General features: G+C 34.2%; 3 protein-coding genes across 3 annotated transcripts; 2 read left to right on the top strand and 1 right to left on the bottom strand.

Annotated features, from left to right (window-relative positions):
* Positions 1–11,474: 11,474 nt before the first annotated feature.
* LOC110633019 (chitinase-like protein 2) lies at positions 11,475–13,169 on the bottom strand. Its single transcript, XM_058144930.1, has 3 exons — positions 12,690–13,169; positions 12,356–12,515; positions 11,475–12,120 (listed from the first exon to the last, which is right to left on the bottom strand). Exons 1-3 carry the CDS (start codon positions 13,081–13,083, stop codon positions 11,700–11,702), a joined length of 975 nt encoding a protein of 324 aa, XP_058000913.1. The 5' UTR covers positions 13,084–13,169; the 3' UTR covers positions 11,475–11,699.
* A 2,577-nt stretch (positions 13,170–15,746) lies between these two features.
* Positions 15,747–19,431, top strand: LOC131179091 (spindle assembly checkpoint component MAD1-like). The gene is made up of 5 exons (XM_058144804.1): positions 15,747–17,318; positions 17,522–17,752; positions 18,665–18,971; positions 19,044–19,336; positions 19,426–19,431. The coding sequence occupies exons 1-5, from the start codon at positions 15,747–15,749 to the stop codon at positions 19,429–19,431; spliced, it is 2,409 nt and encodes an 802-aa protein (XP_058000787.1).
* A 1,830-nt stretch (positions 19,432–21,261) lies between these two features.
* Positions 21,262–23,189, top strand: LOC110633040 (uncharacterized). Its single transcript, XM_058144802.1, has 2 exons — positions 21,262–21,520; positions 21,586–23,189. The coding sequence occupies exons 1-2, from the start codon at positions 21,262–21,264 to the stop codon at positions 23,187–23,189; spliced, it is 1,863 nt and encodes a 620-aa protein (XP_058000785.1).
* The last annotated feature ends 1,403 nt before the right edge of the window (positions 23,190–24,592 follow it).

Below are 24,592 nucleotides of genomic sequence, written 5' to 3'. Positions count from 1 at the left end.
CTTTCTCCCATATAATGCCTCATAGGGTGCCATCCCTATGCTGGAGTGATAACTGTTATTGTAGGCAAACTCCACCAAAGCTAGTTGCTCATCCCATTGACCTCCAAAATCCAAGACACTCATGCGAAGCATGTCTTCCAGTGTTTGGATTGTCCTTTCGGACTGTCCGTGCATGCGAGGGTGGAAAGGCATCTTGAAGTTCAAGCTGTGTGCCAAGTGCCTCCTACAACTTTCTCCAAAGCGAGAAGTGAATGGGGCCCTCATCGGATATTATGGAAACCGAACTCCATGCAATCGACTATTTCTCGAATGTAGAGCCGGGCATCTTGTGCCCACAGAATATGTAGTCTTCACGGGCAAGAAGTGAGTGATTTGGTTAGGCGGTCTATAATTACCCATATCGAATCATATCCTCACGTGAGTGCGAGGTAACTTGATCCACAAAATCCATAGTGATCATTTCCCACTTCCATTGCAGGATAGGGAGCTCTTGCAGCTTCCCTGACGGTCTCAGGTGTTCAAACTTCACCTTCTGACAAGTCAAGCACTTGGACACAAAGTCTACTATGTCTCTCTTCATGCCATTCCACCAGTAGCTATCTTTCACATCATGGTACATCTTGGTGGAACACAGGTGGACAACATGCAGGTGTAGTGTGCCTCTCGCATGATTTCATTCCTGAGGTTGTCTACATCGGGCACACATATCCTAGAACCTTGTACTAGGGCGCCATCATTGGCAAATCCAAACTCACCACCTTCACCTTACTGTACTCTCTCTATAATCTTCATCAATTGTTGGTCTTTGTGCTGGGAAACTCTAACTCTGTCCCTCAAGTCTGGCCTCCTTTGAAAAGTGAGCCAACAATACCCCCTCATCTGAAAGATCTAGGATTAAATCTTGATCCATCAACTCATGTACCTCCTGAATCAATGGTCTCTTCTCTACTGAAATGTGCGCCAAACTGCCAGAAGATTTTCTGCTCAAGGCATCTGCTACGACATTGGCCTTCCCAGGGTGGTACTAGATGGTGCAATCATAGTCTTTCAGAAGCTCCATCCATCTCCTCTGTCTCAAGTTTAAATCCCTCTGCTGGAAGATGTACTTCAAACTCTTATGGTCGGTGTATATCTCGCACACTTCACCATACAGGTAGTGTCTCCAGATTTTTAGTGCAAAGACTACAGCTGCCATTTCCAAATCATGGGTGGGGTAGTTCTGCTCATGCCTCTTCAGCTGCCTTGAAGCATAAGCCACTACCTTTCCATTTTGCATCAAAACACACCCTAGGCCAACTCTGGAGGCGTCACAATACACGGTGTATCCTTCACCACTCACAGGTAGTGTCAACACAGGGGCAGTGGTTAGACACTCCTTAAGCTTTTGGAAACTCACCTCACAGTCATCTGTCCAAATGAATGGAGCATTCTTCTTGGTCAACTTAGTTAGGGGAGCCGCTATCCTGGAGAAATCTTATACAAAACGCCTATAGTAGCCAGCTAAACCCAGAAAACTTCGCACCTCGGTGGTATTTGTAGGCCTAAGCCAATCGATTCTGACTTCAATTTTCTTGGGATCCACTTGAATGCCGTCACTAGAAACCACGTGTCCCAAGAATGAGATGCTTTCTAGCCAAAATTCACATTTTGAAAATTTGGCATATAGCTGGTGCTCCCTCAACGTCTGCAACACCATCCTCAAGTGCCACACGTGTTCTTCCTCGGTCCGAGAGTATACCAGAATGTCATCTATGAATACGATGACAAAACGGTCCAAAAATGGCTTGAACACCCTGTTCATCAAGTCCATGAAGGTTTCTTTGGTGCATTAGTGAGTCCAAAAGACATCACCAAGAACTCATAATGACCATATCTTGTCACGAAAGCCGTTTTGGACACGTCCTCATTCTTGATTCTCAAGCGATGGTAGCACGATAGCGAGTCTATCTTGGAAAAGAATCTAGCTCCTTGGGTGATCAAACAAATCATCGATCCGAGGAAGTGGATACTTGTTCTTCACGATCACCTTGTTCGGTATGCAGTAGTCGATACACAACCTCAATGACCCATCCTTCTTTCTCACAAATAGAACAGGAGCGCCCCAAGGTGAAGTGCTCGGACGTATAAAACCCTTATCCAAAAGCTCCTGTAGTTGCTCCTTCAGCTCTTTCAATTCTGCTGGTGCCATCCTGTAAGGTGGCATCGATATGGGGTTTGTACCCGGCACAACATCAATGCAAAACTCTATTTCCCTTCCTGGTGGCAACCCTGGAAGCTCCTCTGGGAAGACATCCATAAATTCTCTGACAACAGGAACATTTTCCATGCTGACACCTTCTACAGATGTATCTCTCACCAATGCCAAATACCCTTGGCATCCACGCCTCAACATTTTTCTAGCACTAATTGTTGATACCAAATTATATGGAGCCACGCTCCTGTCACCATCAAAGCTAAACTCTTCCACACCAGGTATGTGGAAATACATCTTTTTGTTCCTGCAGTCTAAAGTGGCATAGTGAGTTGCCAACAAATCCATCCCTAAAATTACATCAAAGTCCATTACTGGTAGAGGAACCAAGTCTGCTGGGAGGATCTTTCCATCCACTACCACTGGGCTACCCGAAAAAGCCATATCTACATCTATGTTATCACTAAGTGGGGTAGCTACTGACAAAGGGCACTCTAAAGTTGTAGGGTTTCTACCCAACCTCATGGCAAACACAGGGGAGACAAATGAGTGCGTAGCACCCTGATCTATCAAAACACGAGCCTCATAAGAACAGACCAGAAGAATACACCACAAGCGCATTTGAAGCTTGAGCATCACGGTGGGTCGGGGTGAAAACTCGAGCTTGACCCTACCTGCGAGTGGCGGAACCACGATCGACTTCTACCTCTGATCTGCCTCCAAATCCACGTCCCCCTTGTCCTCGGCCACATTGTGCCGATCACTGCCATGTTGGAAGCACCCGGATACAATTGTCGAGGAACATTCGCAACAGAACCCTGTGACCCCATCTGTGGCTCGCTGAACATGGGGCATTCCCTAGCAAAGTGACCTGATTGGCCACACCTGAAGCATACTCCTGATCCCATCAAACAAGGTCCTGAATGTCCTCTTCCACACTTGCACAAGGTGCCAAGGAGGATCTGAACTGGACCAGGCTGCTGTACCCAGCGTGACCCTTCTTTGGATCCATACCAGTGCGAATCCTCGTGGTGCGTGTCTAAAACCACTTCTCTTGCTCCTACCCTTTCCTCTGTAATTACTCTGGCCACCACTATCCGGAGTACCCATTTAGGGAACACCTGAAGAACCCTCTGCTCTGTTTTTCTTTGCTCTTCCGCTGTCATCCACAACATAGCTAATCTCAATCTGTCTGGCTCGATCAACCACCACATCAAAAGACTGATCCAACATCATGGCCAGGTTCGCATACCTCCTGTCAAGCCCCTTTAGGAACCTCTTCACCTTCATAGTTTCTGTAGCTACTGCTGTAGGGGCATATCTGCTCAATTCGAAGTGCAGCATATTCATCTACAGACCTGCCATTCTGTCTTAGGGCCTCAAAGGCCCACTGTTTCTGATCTCTGAAGCTTTTTGGCACAAACCGATTGATGAAAAGTTCTACAAACTGAGCCCATGTCAAACCCTCCATCCGGGGTAACACGTAGTCATTCATCCATTGTCTAGGCATAGGCCCCATGACATGCTGCATACACTCTATCAGTCTCCTATCAGTCAACTGTAATTCTGTTCCTGCCTATTTGCAGGAATCCAAAAACCGATATGCATCGTCTGATACATCATAAGTACCAGGCACCAATTTCTTGAAATTGATGATTTGTTTGTAAGGTTCCCCTCTTGGTGCGGTGGACTGCTGCTGCTGTGGAGGGTGGACCATATACTGCGCCATCATATCAATGGTTCTCTGCAGACCAGCTAGAGTAGCTGCCATGGGGTCCATGGGACCCTGTGCCATGAAAGACGCATTCTGAGCGTGGCGTTGCTCTTCTACTTGGCGGCTCTAGGCCTCCTACCCGCCTCCTCGGGGCGGCGCCTCATCTGTCCGACACCTCGTCGAGCACATGCAGTTACAGTGCGATGGCGGCTCTCACCTTCTACGCATTTTTACGAAATTCAGCGACATTAGCCCACAAAATTCAAAGCGCACATTGCGACTCTATAGACTCATATTTACACACAATATATGAAGCAGAAACTAGAAGCAAAGACGACAATGCAAGACGAATATGGACCCTATTTTCCCGCATGTGACTCCTATTAGACTTTTCCCAACACTTTAGACAACATTCCCTAAGAATCTGGAGCCTAAGCTCTGATACCACATTTGTCACGACCCAACCTATGGGCCGGACCGGCACTAGGACCTGGGCCAGCTTAAAGCTCCCGAGGCCCGTAGTAAGCCTAATTGTTCATTAACCCAACTCTAAGGCCCATTTGGGCCCAATTTCAAGAAAACAAACGGACAGTCGGCCATAAAATGGACTTACCAGCGGGAGTTTTCGACTCACCCGACCTGTAAACACAATATATAGTCAATTGGGGAGCTCAGCTCACCCTCCACATACTCATCAACATAATAATAAATGGGAGCTCAGCTCCCTCATCCAATCCATCAAACATGCATAGCATATTAAGTTTACAGGTCCCAAAATAATAATTTAGTTTACAGACCCAAATCAAATAAACATTTCTAACACATGCGAAAATTCTAAGATTTAACAAGTTTATACAAACAGTAATATTTGACCTGCGAGGGAGAAAGCAGGTTAACCTCAAAAAATATCCTCCTGTGGCCTGTAAAAATTTTTGAACAGGAGTGAGCGTTCGACTCAGAGAGTAAAATATCAATTTTAACCATAATCCCTATAACTATCTAAAACTAATGCACCCTGTAGAGTGAAATGCAACATCAACAACATTTTCACATCATAACATCAAAAAGGTAATTTGGAGCACTCACACACCCTGTAGTATCAATCATAACATATGGGAGCTGATCCCCTATCTGACTCTCTTAAATCCAACTGGTGCGGTAATTACTCAAGCTCGGACTTCCACTTAATAACCAAATCGAGGTCCCAGTGAATTACTCAAGCGTGACTACCCCTCGAAAGATCGAGTCCCAGAATTACTCAAGCCGTGACTACCGTCCTATCCATAGTCCACACCACATCACCATGCGCCAGCACGCGCTGCTTGCTCCAAATTACCTCAACAACATCCATGGCACATCAACAGTTATGAATGCAACATAAATCGTGCCTAGTGTTTAACTACATAAATATATGCATATAAGTGATGCATGGGCATGTTGAACATCTAATAATATCGAAATTACAATTAAAATTAATATTTTACTCACAGACTTGACGACAATCATTGTGGCGGCTGAGCAGAGGAAGAAGGCTGTCCCAGCTCACCTGACAATTTTATTACAATCATTTAATAAATTTGACTCAGTATAAACAAAGAAAAAGACCAATTACGTCCTAAGTCGTGCCGAAAATCCGTGAGTTTCCCTATACCTAGAACCTACCCAACCTGCAAAAGGGCTTAAAATACACTTCTATACTCACAATCCATATATCCACAACTCAATCACATCACACAGCCCCTCCTGGGCCCATCAAATCAATCATCCATCACAATATGTAAAATTTCAATTTAGTCCCTATAATTGACCATTTTTGCAAAAACTGCCCAAATCAGCTCGAAAAATTCTAAAACTTTGCCCATGATCCTTAGCAATATTACTAAGCTATTGCAAAAGAATCATAATTTTCTAAGCTACCACGAATATTTTACGGATTTTTAATCCTATTTAAGCACTAGAAAATTACGTAAAAACAAGGTTGGGTTTACCTTTGCGATTCCGACTTGAGCAGCGCTCGGGACGTCTGACAATGGGGGGCTAGCCAAAACCTCGGTCCAATTCGGAGACTTTTCCGGTAACGGGTCTGTCTGGCCGGAATTTCGCAGATCCGGTCAACTGTCGAATTTTCGCGAATCGAGGATACCTACACGAAGCCCATAACACGGGGGTTAGTACATAAATTTTTCAGAATTTTCTAAGCTCATTTAATACTCGGAAAAACACTGCGAAGTTCCGTGGGACCCATCGAAAAACGGTGTCGGAAAAATTCGAAATTTATGTCGTTGCGAAGCTCTCGACGAGTGGAGCGTGTTGGTAGCCTCGGTTTTCTCGTGGGACTCACAGTTTTCGAGAAATCTAGCCCAAAAGTTGAAATGGGCTAAAAACTTCCCGAGCAAAAATTGGACAAACCGCTCTATGGATTTCGGCGTTCTTGGTGTTTATGGAAAGCTCTCGCCGAGTAGATGATTTTAGACACAAGACCCGGTCCAATTGGTGGCCGGATCGGCGGTTGGCGGGAAGCCAGCGCGTGAGGAGAGATCGCCAGCGTTTTCGGCCGTTACGGCGCGGCCCAGGCTGGGACGGTGGGAGCGCCGTGAGAGGGGCAGGGAGGCGGTGGCCGGTGGGGAGGAGGAGAGAGAAAGAGAGAAAAGGGAGAGAGCAGCGGCGGGAAGAAAAAGAGAAGAAGGAAAATGCCGGTCCGATTCGACCGGTCCGATCCGATCCGATTCGATTCGGCCGGTTCGATTCAGAATACAAAATTTTGAATTTTTACTCTGCCTTGGGACCGAAAACGAGGTCCAAAAATTCCGAAAAAATTCCAGAAAACTCAGAAAAATACATAGACTCCAAATATATTTTTAGTTTTGCCACGTGGTCTTTAAATTAATTTTTAAAAATCATTAAAGTTTATATTTTCGGAAAATCGAACCCGATTTTTAAAATCAGAAAAATCTCAAAAAAATTCCTAAAATTTAAATAAAATTAAAATACCAAAAATGCTCATAAAATTTAAAATTTTGGGGTGTTACATTATATAAAAAAAAAATCAAATAATGATAAAATAAAATAATTTTAATATATATATATATATTTATATTTATATTTATATTTTAATAACAATCAATTATCGTCCAATAGTAATTATGATCAACCCAATTCAATATCAATAATAAAAAAAAAATGAATTTTGTAGAGTAATTGTAACAGATCAAGGAAAGAAAATAAAATTAGATTCACCAATTATTGAATAAAAAATGAGAATTTTTACCTTGAAAACAGAATCGAAGATGATTAATTGAGAAATGAAATTTTAGGAATTCTCTGCACACATCAGATTATAAATCGTAGATTTTTATACATTTATATATATGTGTATATATATACATATATAACAATAAATAAAAGATGATGAAAATACTTATTGAGAGTATTTGGTAGGAAAAGAAAGTGACGAACAAGTTTTGAGAGCAAAGTTTAGCAGAAAAGATGATTAGGGTATATATATTTCAAGAGTTCTATTAGGTGTAGAATGAGATAAGAGTTATTATTGATTTGGATTGTTCAGACTACATATGAATATTTAATTTCAAAAATAATATATATATATAAATAAATAAATAGGTAATCTAATAAAATATTATTTATTTTATTTTATTATTATTATTTTTTTTGATAAATATTTTAAATTATTGTTAGATAATTAAAATAAATAAATAATTAAATAGATAAATATTAGGTTTCCACAATTTTTAAAAAACAGATTTTATAATTTTGATACTATATTTTTAGTTTTGCCACGTGGTCTTTAAATTAATTTTTAAAAATCATTAAAGTTTATATTTTCGGAAAATCGAACCCGATTTTTAAAATCTGAAAAATCTCAAAAAAATTCCTAAAATTTAAATAAAATTAAAATACAAAAAATGCTCATAAAATTTAAAATTTTGGGGTGTTACATTATATAAAAAAAAATCAAATAATGATAAAATAAAATAACTTTAATATATATATATATATTTTTTAATAACAATCAATTATCGTCCAATAGTAATTATGATCAACCCAATTCAATACCAATAATAAAAAAAATGAATTTTGTAGAGTAATTATAACATATTAAGGAAAGAAAATAAAATTAGATTCACCAATTATTGAATAAAAAATGAGAATTTTTACCTTGAAAACAGAATCGAAGATGATTAATTGAGAAATGAAATTTTAGGAATTCTCTGCACACATCAGATTATAAATCGTAGATTTTTATACATTTATATATATGTGTATATATATACATATATAACAATAAATAAAAGATGATGAAAATATTTATTGAGAGTATTTGGTAGGAAAAGAAAGTGACGAACAAGTTTTGAGAGCAAAGTCTAGCAGAAAAGATGATTAGGGTATATATATTTCAAGAGTTCTATTAGGTGTAGAATGGGATAAGAGTTATTATTGATTTGGATTGTTCAGACTACATATGTATATTTAATTTCAAAAATAATATATATATATAAATAAATAAACAGGTAATCTAATAAAATATTATTTATTTTATTTTATTATTATTATTTTTTTTGATAAAGATTTTAAATTATTGTTAGATAATTAAAATAAATAAATAATTAAATAGATAAATATTAGGTTTCCACAATTTTTAAAAAACAGATTTTATAATTTTGATACTATAGCTTTAATTATTTTTAATCATCTTTATTATAACTAAATTTTCAATGAAATCATATTTGAAATTAATAATTAAAATTATACTTCTATATAAAAAATATAATTGAGAGATAATTTATATATAAAAATTTAAATATTTAATTAAAACTTAAAATTAATTCTATTGAAAATTAATGATAATAAAATATAAATAATCAAAATATTAGTTATCGTTACATTCGATATATAATTATAATAAAATAAAATATTCAAATTTTCAAATATATTAAATAAGAAATTTATAAAAAATAATAAATAAATAAATATTTATTAAATAATTTTAAATAAATAAAATTTGAGAACGATAACTAATAAATTTTGAAAGAAATAATAAAAAAATAGTGCAAATAAAAAAAAATTTAAGAGTTTTTAGGTAAAATGAAAATATTTAATGAAAACAAAATTCTTGATGTGTATTAAATATTTCATATGACATACTATATATAGACAAACAAATGAAAATCATTTAAATAACAAATTAATTTATAATAAAAAATTATTTAATTGAAAAATTGTAACAAACATTCAAATTTAATTTTTATAACAGTAAAATATTTTCTATTTATTTGGCCGTTTCAATTAAATCATCATAAGTTGATAATAATAATAATAATAATAATAATAATAATAATAATAATAAATATTAGGAATGTGAAATAAAAAGAATATTAAATTATTAACATAAAAAATAATACATACTAATTATAAATAAGTTAAATCTTTATATTTTATTTTTATAACTTTTTACGTAAACTACACTTTTTGTCTCTCAAGTTTTTAATAAAGATTTCATAATAAAAATAATAGAAAATAGAACAATGCAATAGAAATATTTATAAAATATATGAAATAATTTAATATTGATTAAATTATATGATAGTTGATTATTAGATCAAAATTAATGGTTAATTTTTTTTAAGTTAATGGCCATCAATTTCTTATTATTATTATTATTATTATTATGGATGGTATCACGTGGCAAATAATATTTTTACATAAATAAATTTATGAAAAAATAATATAAATAATTTTTAAATATTATATTTAATCATAAAATATCTTAATTTTTTTAAAAATTAAAAATGTTAAAAAAATAATAATTTAAATAATAAAAGTTAAAATAGTATTATAAATAATAATTAAAAATTAAATAATAATTAGTATTTTTAAAATAAATAAAAAGAATTTTTAAATATTATATTTAATTATAAAGTGCTTTAATTTTTAAAAATTAAATTTTAAAGAAAAATAATAATTTAAATCATAAATATTAAGGTAATATTATAAATAATATGATAATTAAAAGATAAATAAAAATTAAATAATAATTAATAAAGGATAATGTTTATAATTGATTATGACATCATAAATTAATTATTAATTTTCTTTAAGCTAATGACTATAAAAGACTTATTATTATTATTATTATTATTATTATGAAGGGTAACATGTGATAAATAATATTTTTACATAAATAAATTTATAAAAAATAATATAAAAATTTTTTAAATATTACATTTAATCATAAGATGTCTTAATTTTTTTAAAATCAAAATTTTTATAAATAATAATCTAAATCATAAATGTTAATGTAATATTATAAATAATAATAATAATTAAAAGAGAAATTAAAAATATAAATAATAATTAATATTTATAAAATAATGTAAGTAATTTTTAAATACTATATTTAATTACAAAAAATTTTAATTTTTATAAATTAAATTTAAAAAAGTAATAATTTAAATTATAAATGTTAAGGTGATATAATAAATAATAATGATAATTAAAAATAAATAAAAAATTAAATAATAATTAATATAAATGAGAGTAATGGAAGATAACACATAAAAAATTATTCAAAAAAAGTGTCACATATCATTTTTTTAAGAATATATTTTTATTATATATATATATATATATGATCTAAACTTGATTTTAAAAGCGTAAATTATTATTAGGTATCTATATTTTGTTAAAATTAATTATCTAATTCTTATTTTTTTTTAAATCTAATTAAAATTATGCAAAATCAAACTTTTTAATCCCATTTTTGTTAAAGAACATATTAACTTCTTTTAACCTTAGTTAAACGGACTAAATAATATAAATAGTTAAAATTATAAAAACTAAATAATATAGATAATTAAAATTATAGGGATTAAAAAAATATAAATATTTTAGATTAAAATAAATTAACTACTATTTTATTTAAAAAAGGATTAAAAATTTTAATTTTATAAAATATAAGAACATTTTAATTAGATTTAAAAAAAATAAAAATTAAATAATTAATTTTAACAAACTATGAGACCTTATAATATTTATCCATTTTCTAAATCGAAGTAACTTGAATCATTTATATCCCTAGTTTCCACCAACTCGACGAGTTAAGAGTCAAATGGGCTTGGATTTAGCTATAGTTTTTAAGCTCTGGGGCTGTGGTCCAAGCCTTGGATGTAAAGGATCACTGGATCACTGCAGCTTGATTGTTTCTTCTGATCCTTTTCAATCTTGCATGTTCACATAAACAAATTTCATTAGCCTGTTGGGCCATATACCACAGATAACTAAACATAAAAATTCACTGAATGTCAATATGACTTGGAACATGATAAGGGAATTCAATGCATAAACAGCAGCTACGCGAGTTGCCTTAATTTCAGAACAGATGGCTTTATTGACATTACCACTAGGCTTTCTACAGTTTCTTTTCAAATTAGTGTTTATGCACAAGCATATTCAAGAAATAATTTGAGTTTGGTTATTGAAAATAACAAGTTAGAACAGACTAGACACATGAATTATTAAGAGAATGCTTCAACAACAGCACAACCGACACAATATATAAAACTTCTAAGCATAATCAAATCTCAAGATTTTGCACATAGATGAGCAAAGGAACCAATGGTTCAATGTAATTGTCCAGATTGTAGCAGATTCATACCAGAAATAAGAAATGAATATACATCCTCAAAACTATACCTGCCTTGTCCCTTATTAAAAATTTTCCTTTCAGAAGAACAGTTCAACAATGGACAGGCTATTTACCCAGTAATAAGCAAGTTTTCAAGAAGATGATGATGATGAAGAGGGAGCAGCTTGGTTGAAAGAAACCTGTTCTGCGCAGCTAAGCACTTCATGAGGCCCTGCTTCCTCTCTACCAACTCCCATCAGGTCAAGGTAATATAGGTAGTGAGAGACGATATTGTTCATTGATTCATCGTCTCCTTTCCCGCAAACCTGATCTCCATAGAGAACATTCATGGTGGTGCCAAAACCAGGTACCCTCTTAGACAAGGTGTCATTCTTGGTAGGCTTCCAGTTGCCTACAAATACATCATGAGCTGATGGCTGATTCTTCTTTTCTGGAGTCATCCACTTCCAAATTGCAGCTTCGAAGGCTAGGGTCGCATTGTTTTCAATGTATTCTGGATGATTTAACAAATCAATCTTCAGGGCTTCCCCAGTCTTGCCATAGTTGTAGTTCCTGTAACCGAAGCATTAGTGAAAAAGAAAAACATGTTGCTTTATTAAATTAAATCTCATTATGACTTAATTTCGATCTTATAGATGACTAGTAACATTAAATTAAATCTCATTGTTAAATTAATTATAATAGACCACATGATGGAGATTTTCAATGTTCAACCTTTCTTGTCTATATTGGCAATTGAGACTAAGCGGGCAAAATTTGGACATCCTAAAGTTAAAAAGATGCATACCAATAGATTGGCAGGGCACCTCTGCCATGGTATGAAACTCCTGGAGTGCATGGGTAGGTGTACTTATAGTAGTCATCACAGTATAATTTGCTGGGACTCATTTCCTTGTTGTAGCATAAACCCCAGGCCAGTGGTCCTCCTGTAGCTACTCCATAGCCACCTGAAAAAATCATCACCATTAACAAGCATCATCAATTCAATCTTATAATAAAAGGAACCTACTCAACAGGGTTAGTTTATATGGAGGAGTGCCGAAGATTTGAACTCAGTGCACGTAAGCTGCTCGATGATAAGTACCAAAAATAATGAGGGGAACATAAATCTTTCTACTTACATGAGGTTTTGCTGCCCACATGTCCAAGGAAAGCAGCAACTTCCTTCTGACCCATGAGTTTTCCACCAGTGGTACCAAACCCGTGAGGCTGGTACAATGCAGCAGCAGTTATAAAAGAATTGTAGTCCCAAAATCCTACAGCATGAGCCACAGGTGTGTTACGCTTTGAAAACAAGTTCTCAAACTGGTAGGTCTGGAAATAATCAGAAATAGTCTCATTGCAGCAATATGCAGACAAGCCTTTGCACTCCCATCCCTTGTCACACAACTTCTTTCCCTTTACTATTTTAACCAATGGCTTTACTGAAGATGCCTGATCATCACCTCCTCCATTTACTTCCACCACTATTACTAACAATGCTAATACGGCAAGAACACACTTTTTGGCCTCCATAGTGTTACCAAAGAATGTGTTTTGAGTACTGGGTTTTATTTTTATTTTCGTTTTTTCTCTTGGCTGTAGTGGCAAGGAAATTGAGTGAGGTATTTAAGAGCTGGTAGGAGATTGCTTTGGTAGGGTGAAAGGAATAGAAAGTGAAGGCCTAGCTAAACCATTAGGAGACACAGATTTTTCAGAGCTGAGGTGGCAACAGCAGCTGCTTTTGCTTGCTTCTGTTTTTCTTCAATTGCAAGCAAGCAAGGTAGTGGTTAAAGGCTACAATAATTGGGGCTTAAATGGACCTGTGAGATCTCGGATGGGCTTCATCTGAGGCTCTAACAACTCTGAGACCAATTAATATATTTTCTTTGAAGTATAATATGATCAATAATATGGAAATAAGGTAGGTGGTGGTAGATTTTTGTATAATTGTTCTCGTTTCATTCCATATCAGACGAGAATGAGATAAGTTGAAAACTTAACCAACCATTCCAATCTCTTGACTCATTATTTTCCTTTTTCTGCAAAAAGTAACGTGGGGTGAGAATTCTTCAACGAGTTGCATGGAAATTGCAATCTCTAATTAATGATGAGGACACAATAGTACGGTCCCAAGGATGTAGAGAGTATGTTTCAGGTGTAACATGCAGGAGGATGAGTCAAACTTTCATTTTCCAGGGATGTGTTATGGCTTTTCTGTACATCGCAACTTTCATTCGGATGCAGAATCCAACTTGGATAGTATGCGGCATAAGATTTGGAAAGAAATATGGCATGCGAAGTCCTTTAACACAAACAAACTTTGCAATGTGATTTATGCCTCCACGAGGGTTCGCAGTACAATTCAATATTTATCGAGATTTCAATTTAATTAATTAAAGACTGTTTAATAAAGTATTGAATTAAATACATTAGTGATGACATTGCCATAGATCTGTGATGACCCCCATCATCTGACAGTATCTATGAGTGGACAAATTAAAGTTTATATTGATATGTAAAGACACATAAAGGTCGGTGGCATTATTCGTCAGTCACCTTCATATCAAACTCATTGTATTCTAATTCTGTGTCTTTTAGCATTTAATAATAATTGAGAATGTAAAAATTTTAATAATAATAATAATAATAATAATTAGAAACTATTAATTTAAAATTAAATTTGGGATATTTTAATAATAAAATTGTAGGCCCTGTAAGCGAAAATGAGCTTGATTTTGATGATAACAAAACTTAATGAAATATATATTAACCTTTTGTGCATAAGTATTTGAAGTGATTTTATAGGTTATGATATGCAAAAACATTGATGGAAGGACTATTCTATTGATATGGCTGATATAAAAGGAGTTTATCATCTTGCATAACACAAGACGAATCAAAGTCCATGAAGAAATATGATAGAAATTAAGCTCTTAGGTCCATTGTACAAGATTGGAGAATTTATGCCATTTGAGACCTAAAATCAATTTTGTTTTTAGATTCAAGGATTTAGAAAGTGTTTTTATATCATTCCTAAGGTTTTTGAATGGTCAAAATAATTTTTACAACCTTTTTTCAAAAACTCAAAATTTCAATTTTTAAGTCAGGCAGTAGCGAAATTAGTTAACCCGTTGCAAAAATTAGTTAACTAGTTTTGATGTCTAAAATTCTCTATCTTACAAAACTAGTTAACCGGTGAAAATTTTAGTTAACTATTTTTATGACCTGACCTGACTCAATTCTGCTGCACGACTTTCTAAGCAATAACGGCTAGTTTTTTGAAAATTAAAGAGCCGTTGGACACACTCTCTACTAGACATTTTTGGCAATGAAAAGCACCTATAAAAGATATCATTTATTACAATTCTAACTAATGAAAGTGTTCTTATTCATAGTGAATTTATTGTGGTTTTTAAAGCTTTCATTCAATTACTCTTGAGCTTGAGTGGCAAATCTTCTCTCTCAATCTTCTAGCATTAAATTCTGTATTTGAGAGTTATTGAGAGTGATTTCTTCTACACCAAAACCTATTTAAGGTTGTGTAAGTGTGAGGACACACTTGTGGAAGGTTTTCAAGCACCTTGTGAAGCTTGTGGGAGGTTTGCAAGCACCTTGTGAAGCTTGTGGTCTTTTGTGGGAAGCAAAGACGTTGTAAAGGTCTTCAAGCACCTGGGAAGCTTGCTGAGATTGTAAAGGCTTTGAATCTTGCCTGTTGAAAATATCAAATAGTGGAGTAACTCTCAAAGTGGGACTTTGGGAAGAGTGGATGTAGGCCAAGAGAGCTGAACCACTATAAACATTGTGTTTGATTCTCTTCTTCCCTTAACTCTTTAATTTTCAGCACTTTGATTTTCTGATTATATATTAAATGTGTCGAGAATTTGTTTTATTGAGCTAATATTGCAAACTCTGAATTATATGTGAGAAAATGCACTTGATATCAAGTAATTATTTTGTGTATGAGCTAGTATTTGTGCATAACTTGATTGATTACTTAAATTACATCCTAGGAACAGAGTTATACATATACATAGAAGTGCAAAGCCTCAATTTTTCATTAAGTCTTGAGCAAGGACTGAAAAATTGTCTAAAGTGTCCAATTCACCCCCCTCTTGGTCACTTTCTTTGAGACAACAAATTGGTATCAGAGCTTGTCTCTCTTGCTTGAGGTTTAAACACCTTAGAGAGATCCTATAATGGCTGGCACATCTAACACAGCTGGTATCCCTGCACCTTTAGCTGAAGGACACTCTATCACTAGACCACCTTTGTTTAATGGTTCTAATTATTCTTTTTGGAAAGTGAGGATGAGAAATTTTATTCAATTTGTTGATATTGAAGCATGGCAAAGAATTGTTAAAGGTCCTGAAATTCCATTAGAATTGCATGCTGATGGTTATAGAGAAAAACTAGAAGATGAATATAATGAACTTGATTGGAAGAAAGTTTCTTCAAATGCTAAAGCTTTAAACATTCTTCATTGTGCACTTGATGCAACTGAGTATAATCGTATTTCAGGTTGTGCATCTGCAAAAGAAGTTTGGGATAAACTTGAAGTCACGTATGAAGGGACTAATCAAGCGAAGGAATCAAAAGCAAATAGGCTTGTTCGGGAATATGAACTATTTGAGATGAAACCTGGAGAAACCATTTCAGAAATGAGCACAAGATTTACTGATCTGGTGAATGTTCTCAAAGCTCTTGAAAAAGAATTCACTGAAGAAGAGTTAGTCAAGAAAGTCTTGAGGTCATTACCTAAATCATGGGAAACAAAAGTTACGGTGATCTTTGACACCAAAGATTTCTCCAAATTCACTTATGATGAGCTGATTGGTTCTCTTATTGCTCATGAAATGCTTTATGACAAGAGCAAGAGCAATCTAGATGATGAAAAGAAAAAGAGAGGAATTGCCTTAAAGTTAAGCCAAGAGGATGAATTAAGGAAAACTATAGCCTTTAAGGCTGCCTCAAGCGACAGCTCCAATTGTTCAAGTGATGAAGATGATCTTGCCATGATTACAAGAAGATTCAAGAAAGCATTCAAAAAGGGAGGTTCAAAATATAAGAAATTCTTGAAGAAATATTCTCCCAAAGGTGAAACAAGCAAAGATCAAAGTGAGATTAAATGCTTTGAATGCAACAAACCTGGTCACATCAAGCCAAATTGTCCTAAACTGAAAAGGAAGAATTCAAAAGACAAGAGCAAGAAAGCCTTAGTTGCTGGCTGGATGGATAGTGATGATTCCTCAAGTGATAACTCTAGTGACAAGGAGGTTGCACACATTTGTCTCATGGCTCTAGAAGAGGATAAACCAGAAAGTTCCCAACAAAGAGAAATCAACACTGAGGCAAATAATTCTGACTCTCTTAGTATTGAGGATTATGAAGAAGCATTTGCCAAATTATATGAAGAATACAAAGTTTATAAGAAAAAATGTTCTGCTTTAAATAAAGAAATTGCTTCCTTAAGAGCTGAAAATGATTCTATGAGCATTGTTGTACAAGAAAATAAATTTTATAAAAATCAAATGGTCTTATTTGATGAGCTGAATAAGGAGTTAGAAGATTCAAAAATTGCTTGTGAAAAACTCATTGAGAAAAACAGGATTTTAGAAACTAAGGTGGAATCTTTGACCAATGATTTAGCTAAATTCACAAATGGCACACAAATTCTTGATACGTTACTTGGTTCTCAAAGATTATCAAATCAAAAATCTGGTCTTGGTTATGATGGATTCATGCACTATGGAAAATACAAAAATTTCTTTGTAAAAGCTTCATCTCATTCATTATCAAATGTCATTTGCTTTTACTGCAACCAAAATGGTCATATGGTTAGTCATTGTCCCATAAGGAAAGGTTCCTCAAAAGTAAAAAGGATATGGGTGCCTAAAGGAACAATTCCTAATGTCTCTAACTCTCAAGGACCCAAACTTGCTTGGGTACCTAAGAAATAGTCAATAAATTTCAGGTATGTCTTAGAAGCAAGCAAGAGTGTGAACAATGGTATGTTGATAGTGCTTGTTCAAGACACATGACTGGAGACAAAGAAAAATTTTCAAACCTCACCTTGAAAAGTGGTGGACATGTGAGATTTGGGGACAAAGGCAAAGCTTACATCATTGGAAGTGGCTCTATTGGGAAAAATCCAAGCATAAAGGATGTCGCATTAGTTGAAGGTTTGAAATTCAATCTCCTTAGTGTAAGTCAATTATGTGATAAAGGTTACAAAGTTACTTTTAATTCTACACATTGTGAGATTAGAAGTTTGCATAATGATCATACATTATTCATTGCACCTAGAAGTGAAAATGTATATTTGCTTGATTTGAATATTATTGAAAATGGAAATGAAAGATGCCTTGTATCTCTTGAAGAAGATAGTTGGTTGTGGCATAGAAGACTTGGTCATGCTAGTATGCATGTGATTTCAAAACTTTTAAGATATGACCTTGTTAAAGGTTTGCCAAAAATTAACTTTGAAAAAGACCATGTTTGCAAGCCTTGTTCTCTTGGGAAACAAACCAAAGTTTCTTTCAAATCAAAGAATGTTATTTCAACATCTAGACCTCTTGAGTTGTTACATCTTGATTTGTTTGGTCCTATTACACCTATTAGTCTTGGTGGTAAAGCGTATACCTTGGTCATAGTAGATGATTACACTAGGTATACATGGACATATTTTCTTGCACATAAGGATGAAACTTTTAGTATATTTATATCTTTTTGTAAGAAAGTACAAAGTGAAAAAGGCTTAGCCATTTCCTCCATTAGAAGTGATCATGGGAGAGAGTTTGAAAACCAATCTTTTGATGAATTTTGTTCAAACAATGGCATTTTTCATAACTTTTCAGCTCCTAGAACCCCACAACAGAATGGAGTTGTAGAAAGGAAAAATAGAACTTTATAAGAAATGGCAAGAACAATGCTTAGTGAACATAGTCTTCCAAAATATTTTTGGGCAGAAGCCATAAACACTGCTTGCTATATCTTGAATAGAGCAATGATTAGGCCACTCTTAAAGAAAATCTCTTATGAATTATGGAAAGGGAGGAAGCCTAACATTTCTTACTTTCGTGCATTTGGTTGTAAGTGTTATATTTTGAACAATAAGAAAGATAATCTCAAAAAGTTTGATGTAAAATCAGATGAAGGTATTTTTCTAGGATATTCAATGCATAGCAAAGCTTATCGAGTCTTTAATAGGAGAACTTTGTTAGTTGAGGAAACCATTCATGTTATATTCGATGAAACTAACAACTTCTTGGAAAGAAAGATTGTTTGTGATGATGATGAACTAGGTGAAATTTTTGGAAGAAAAAAGGATGAGACTCAAAAGCAACAAAGTCAACCTATTGAGCCCCAAAGTGCATTTGGGAATGATATTGACAATAAATATGCTAATGAGAAAGATCAAGAAGGTGATCAAGAAGTATTGCCCAATATTGAAGAACTCCAAATTGATGAACCACATCATGATGACCTACCTCAAGAATGGAGATATCATAGAAATCATCCAAAGGAGGACATAATTGATAGCCCTTCAGAAAAGATGATGACAAGAGCTCAACTTCGAAAATACTTTGGTAACGTTGCATTTGTTTCTCAACTTGAACCAAAGTCTTATAATGAAGCTCAAAGTGATGAGAGTTGGATTCTTGCTATGCAAGAAGAACTCAATCAATTTGAGAGAAATAAAGTTTGGAAACTTGTTCCTAGGCCTAGAAATTATTCTATCATTGGTACCAAGTGGGTTTTTAGGAACAAAATGGATGATAAAGGACATGTCATTAGAAATAAGGCTAGATTAGTGGCTCAAGGATATAATCAAGAGGAAGGTATTGATTTTGATGAGACTTTTGCTCCTGTTGCTAGAATTGAAGCCATTAGAATGTTGTGTGCATTTGCATGTTATAAAAATTTTATGCTCTATCAAATGGATGTTAAGAGTACATTCTTAAATGGTTATATTGAGGAAGAAGTTTATGTTGAACAACCACCAGGCTTTGAAAACTATGAATTTCCTAATCATGTTTATAAACTCACTAAGGCTTTATATGGATTGAAGCAAGCCCCTAGAGCTTGGTATGAGAGGCTTAGTAAGTTTCTTTTAGATAATGGTTTCCAAAGAGGAAAAGTAGACAACACACTCTTCATAAAAACACATAAACATGATATGCTTATCGTTCAAATTTATGTTGATGACATTATTTTTGGTGCTACTAATGCTTCTCTATGTAAAAGCTTCTCTAAGATGATGCAAAATGAATTTGAGATGAGCATAATGGGTGAACTTACCTTTTTCCTTGGACTACAAATTAAGCAACTCAATGGTGGCATCTTCATTAATCAATCCAAGTACATCAAAGATATGCTAAAAAAATTCAAGATGGATGATTTGAAGAGTATTGGAACTCCTATGAGCTCCACCATCAAGTTGGAAAAGGATGAAAAAGGTAAAGATGTTGATCAAAAGCCATTTAGAGGCATGATTGGCTCACTTTTATATTTAACTGCATCTAGACCTGACATTCATTTTAGTGTGTGTTTGTGTGCTCGGTTTCAATTATGTCCTAAGGAATCTCATTTAATTGCTGTTAAAAGGATTTTCAAATACCTTATTGGCACACACTCAATTGGTTTATGGTATCCTAAATGCGACACATTTGATCTAGTTGGATATAGTGATTCTGACTTTGCTGGAAGTAGATTGGATAGAAAGAGTACTTCGGGTACTTGCCAATTTTTAGGTCATGCCTTAGTGTCTTGGCATAGTAAGAAACAAACTTCTGTAGCTTTTTCTACTGCTGAAGCAGAATATATTGCTGCAGGAAGTTGTGTTGCTCAAATTCTATGGATGAAGCAACAATTAGAAGATTTTGGTATAAAGGTTGATCATGTTCCTATAAGGTGTGATAATACTAATGCCATCAACCTAACTAAAAATCCAGTCTAACACTCTAGATCAAAGCACATAGAAATTAGACATCACTTTATTAAAGATCATGTTCAAAACGGTGACATTAAGTTAGAGTTTGTTCCTACAGAACAACAACTTACAGATATTTTTACAAAACCACTAAATGAGGAAAACTTTTGTAGGATTAGAAGAGAACTTGGCATGAGTGAAGCTATTGAATGATATTTATTGCATTTGATATGAATTTGGTGCATAAATTGGTTAAATATGTTGTTAGTACTATATTCTGCGTACATGTGTTTTTAGTTAACTACTTTCTCACTGCAGTTGTCTAGTTTTATACCTGTGTAATATTTAGCTAACTGGGTTTCAAAATTAGTTAACTAATTTTGCCTCTGTGTACATGTGACAAAATGCGCATGATTTAAAATTACTTTATTTCTAACGGGTATTTTCGCTCTCTTTGTAATCTATTTTGACAAATATACCCCTGACCATAGTTATGCTTTTTTTATGTCTTCAAAGGGTAAAATTGGGTTTTGGCAAAAAGGGATTCCCGGTTCTCCATGAAAAATTGTACACAATTTCAAATTTTGAAATTTTTTTTTGTTTGTAACTGCTGCATATCACTTCAATCAATCTAAAACTCCCTCATTTCTCTGCTGCAAGTTGATTCTCCACTCTCTTAGAAACCTCAAATTTCTCTCAAAACCAGAAATCCCCAATTTTCCTTCTCAAAATCCCTAAACGGTAAAATCCCGTTACTTCTCACTGAAATTTTTCAAGAATCGATGGCAAGGGTAAAACAAGTGTCTACCAAACCTCGAAAATTCATGGGTGATGCTATGAAAGCTGCTGCTAGTTCCAAAAAAGAAAGAGAAGAAGGAATTGAAGTTGAGAACAGTAATGACGAAACAGAGACAGTGGCAGAACGAGCAAGAAAAGAAAGGGAAAAGGTATTGTTGGGTCAGAGCCCTCTGCGAAAAAGAAGAAAATGGAAAAGGCCTCTGCTTCGAAACCTTTTGTGCAACAAAATATTTTTGAGCCAAGGTACATCAAATGGGATTCATTTTCTGACTTGCCTTATGAATTTGAAGAATTATTTACTTTTCAAGGCTGGATGGAATTTTCTGAGTTGAATGAATATTATTATCCTTATTTGATTCAAGAATTTTATGGAAGTATGAAAGAAGTTGTTAAAGGAGAAAGTTTTAGTGTGAGAGTTAAGAAGAAAAGTCAGATTATTGATGTTGATTTCTTAGCCTCTGTTTTAAACCTACCAAATGATGGAAATAGGATTGGAACCTTCAAAGATTCTAGGAAGCTTGATGGATATGATGAGAAGGCATTTCAATTATCAATTTTTCTGGAGGGTACACCTGAAAATGAAATGACCAATATCAATTTAGTGCCTCAAAATTTTAGGATTCTACAATCCTTCATTCGATATTTGCTCAATCCTAGGAGTGGTAGTCACTCATATGCAAATAGCCTTGACTTATGCATTATGTGGCACTTGGTTAACAAAATCAGATTTAATTTGCCATTTTTTATTTTTAAAGTGATTGCTAAGTCTAGTAAGCATAGAAGGTTGCCATATGCTATGCCTTTGACTCTTATATTTCAAGCTATGGGAGTTGATTTGAGCAAAGAAAAGAAGTTTAGCAATCCTATCCCCATTAAGGAGATATTCAAGGCTGATGATGGTAGAAAAAGGAGTAAGAAAGAAGACAAAAAGCAAGAAGAAGAGACTGAGATTGAGATTGAATCAGAATCAGAATCAGATTCTGAAACAGAATCGGACATCCCACTAAGCAAATTGAAAGAAAAGAGTTCTAAGATAGATGAAGGGGAAAGCTCTAAGAAGAAGGAGAAAATGAAGCTGAAAATGTCAGATTTTGTGAAAATCAGTAAAGCAAATTTGGACATGATGAAGGAAATAAAAGAAATGAGTGGACTGACCTTGAATATTTTAGAAAAATCCCATGAGTTGCAGAAGGGAATTATGGCTGAACACAATGCAAAGATGGATATGTTGATTAATAGATTGGATAGACAAGAGTGGTTCATGAAGAAGATGGCTCAAATGCTGTTTGGTGAATCTTTTGGAAAGTTTGGAGATTTTGGAAGCTACCCACAGGGCACTGCTGGTCCTAGCAATGCTAAGGCTGTTGGATCAAGTGGCGTAAAAATTTCTGAAGTGGAAGAAGAAGAAGAAGAAGAAGAAGAGGAGCATGTAGAAGCTGCTGAAAAGGTACAAGAAGAAAGTAAGCTAGTTGATGTTGAAGAAATAGAGAAAAATGATGAGAAAGAAAAATCAGCAGAAGAGGCATCAGAAACAGAACAAGAACCTGCCAACGAGACATCAGGAGAATCCTCCTCATCTCATACTACAAGCAACAGCAGCAGTGACAATGGAAAAAGTGAAGGCAGAAATGGTTCAAGACAAGAAAAAGAGAAGGAAGAGCAGTCACAAGACCCAAACATTGTTCCTACTGTCTCTCAACCAGTACCTGAATCAACCGTCTCTTTACCCATGCAATACGGACCTAGAAGAACCAAAACACAAGCCAGAAAATCAGTTCTACCTATTCCTCCAAAAATCCAAGTACCCATAACTGAAAAAGAACCCCCAAAGAAGAAGAAACAAGCCAAACTTGTTGATCCTACTCACCTTAGGAGAAGTGGCAAAATTCTTAGCAACAAAGAAAAATCTTGAGATTTTTTGAAATATGCTTTCTGACTTTCAAAGTTGTGTCTTTTTGTTTTTTAAACAAGGGAGAAAATAGGAGAAAGCCTATCCTTTTGTTGATGTCAAAAAGGGGGAGAAATCTGGAGAAGATAAGGAAATTTTTAAGCGTGAATATTTTTAGTTAACTGGGTACATTTTTAGTTAACTAATTTTGTTCAGTGGTTATATTAGTTAACTGGGTACATTTTTAGTTAACTAATTTTGATCAGTGGTTATATGGTTCACATTCTAATGTAGATATTTTGGACTTATTTTGGAAAGTTATTGAAGATATGTTGATGATCCTTTATGATTGACTTATGGTTGATATATCTTATGTATGATGATTGAATTGATCTTGGATGAATTAATCTTGGAAACTGCTTAACATGTTATTATCTTCAAGATGCTTTGAATATCAGATTTAGGGGGAGCTATTTTATAGCTTCTCAACATTCTTAATGATTATGTGCATACATATAGGGGGAGCTTGTCTAAAAGCAAGTTCTTGCATACATGACATATGTAGATAGTTATACAATTGAATTTTTATGATCTTCATAGATTCATTAAGTTTTGACATCATCAAAAAGGGGGAGATTGTAGGCCCTGTAAGCGAAAATGAGCTTGATTTTGATGATAACAAAACTTAATGAAATATACATTAACCTTTTGTGTATAAGTATTTGAAGTGATTTTATAGGTCATGATATGCAAAGACATTGATGGAAGGACTATTCTATTGACATGGCTGATATAAAAGGAGTTTATCATCTTGTATAACACAAGATGAATCAAAGTCCATGAAGAAATATGATAGAAATTAAGCTCTTAGGTCCATTGTACAAGATTGGAGAATTTATGCCATTTGAGACCTAAAATCAATTTTGGTTTTAGATTCAAGGGTTTAGAAAGTGTTTTTATATCATTCCTAAGGTTTTTGAATGGTCAAAATAATTTTTACAACCTTTCTTCAAAAACTCAAAATTTTAATTTTTAAGTCAGGAAGTAGCAAAATTAGTTAACCCGTTGCAAAAATTAGTTAACTAGTTTTGATGTCTAAAATTCTCTATCTTACAAAACTAGTTAACCGGTGAAAATTTTAGTTAACTATTTTTATGACCTGACCTGACTCAACTCTGCTGCACGACTTTCTAAGCAATAACGGCTAGTTTTTTGAAAATTAAAGAGCCATTGGACACACTCTCTAGCAGATGTTTTTGGCAATGAAAAGCACCTATAAAAGACATCATTTACTACAATTCTAACTAATGAAAGTGTTCTTATTCATAGTGAATTTATTGTGGTTTTTAAAGCTTTCATTCAATTACTCTTGAGCTTGAGTGGCAAATCTTCTCTCTCAATCTTCTAGCATTAAATTATGTATTTGA

Source organism: Hevea brasiliensis, chromosome 4 (assembly GCF_030052815.1).
Source record: "Hevea brasiliensis isolate MT/VB/25A 57/8 chromosome 4, ASM3005281v1, whole genome shotgun sequence".
NCBI classification, from domain to species: Eukaryota; Viridiplantae; Streptophyta; class Magnoliopsida; order Malpighiales; family Euphorbiaceae; genus Hevea; species Hevea brasiliensis.
This window is presented reverse-complemented; position numbering and strand designations above follow the sequence as displayed.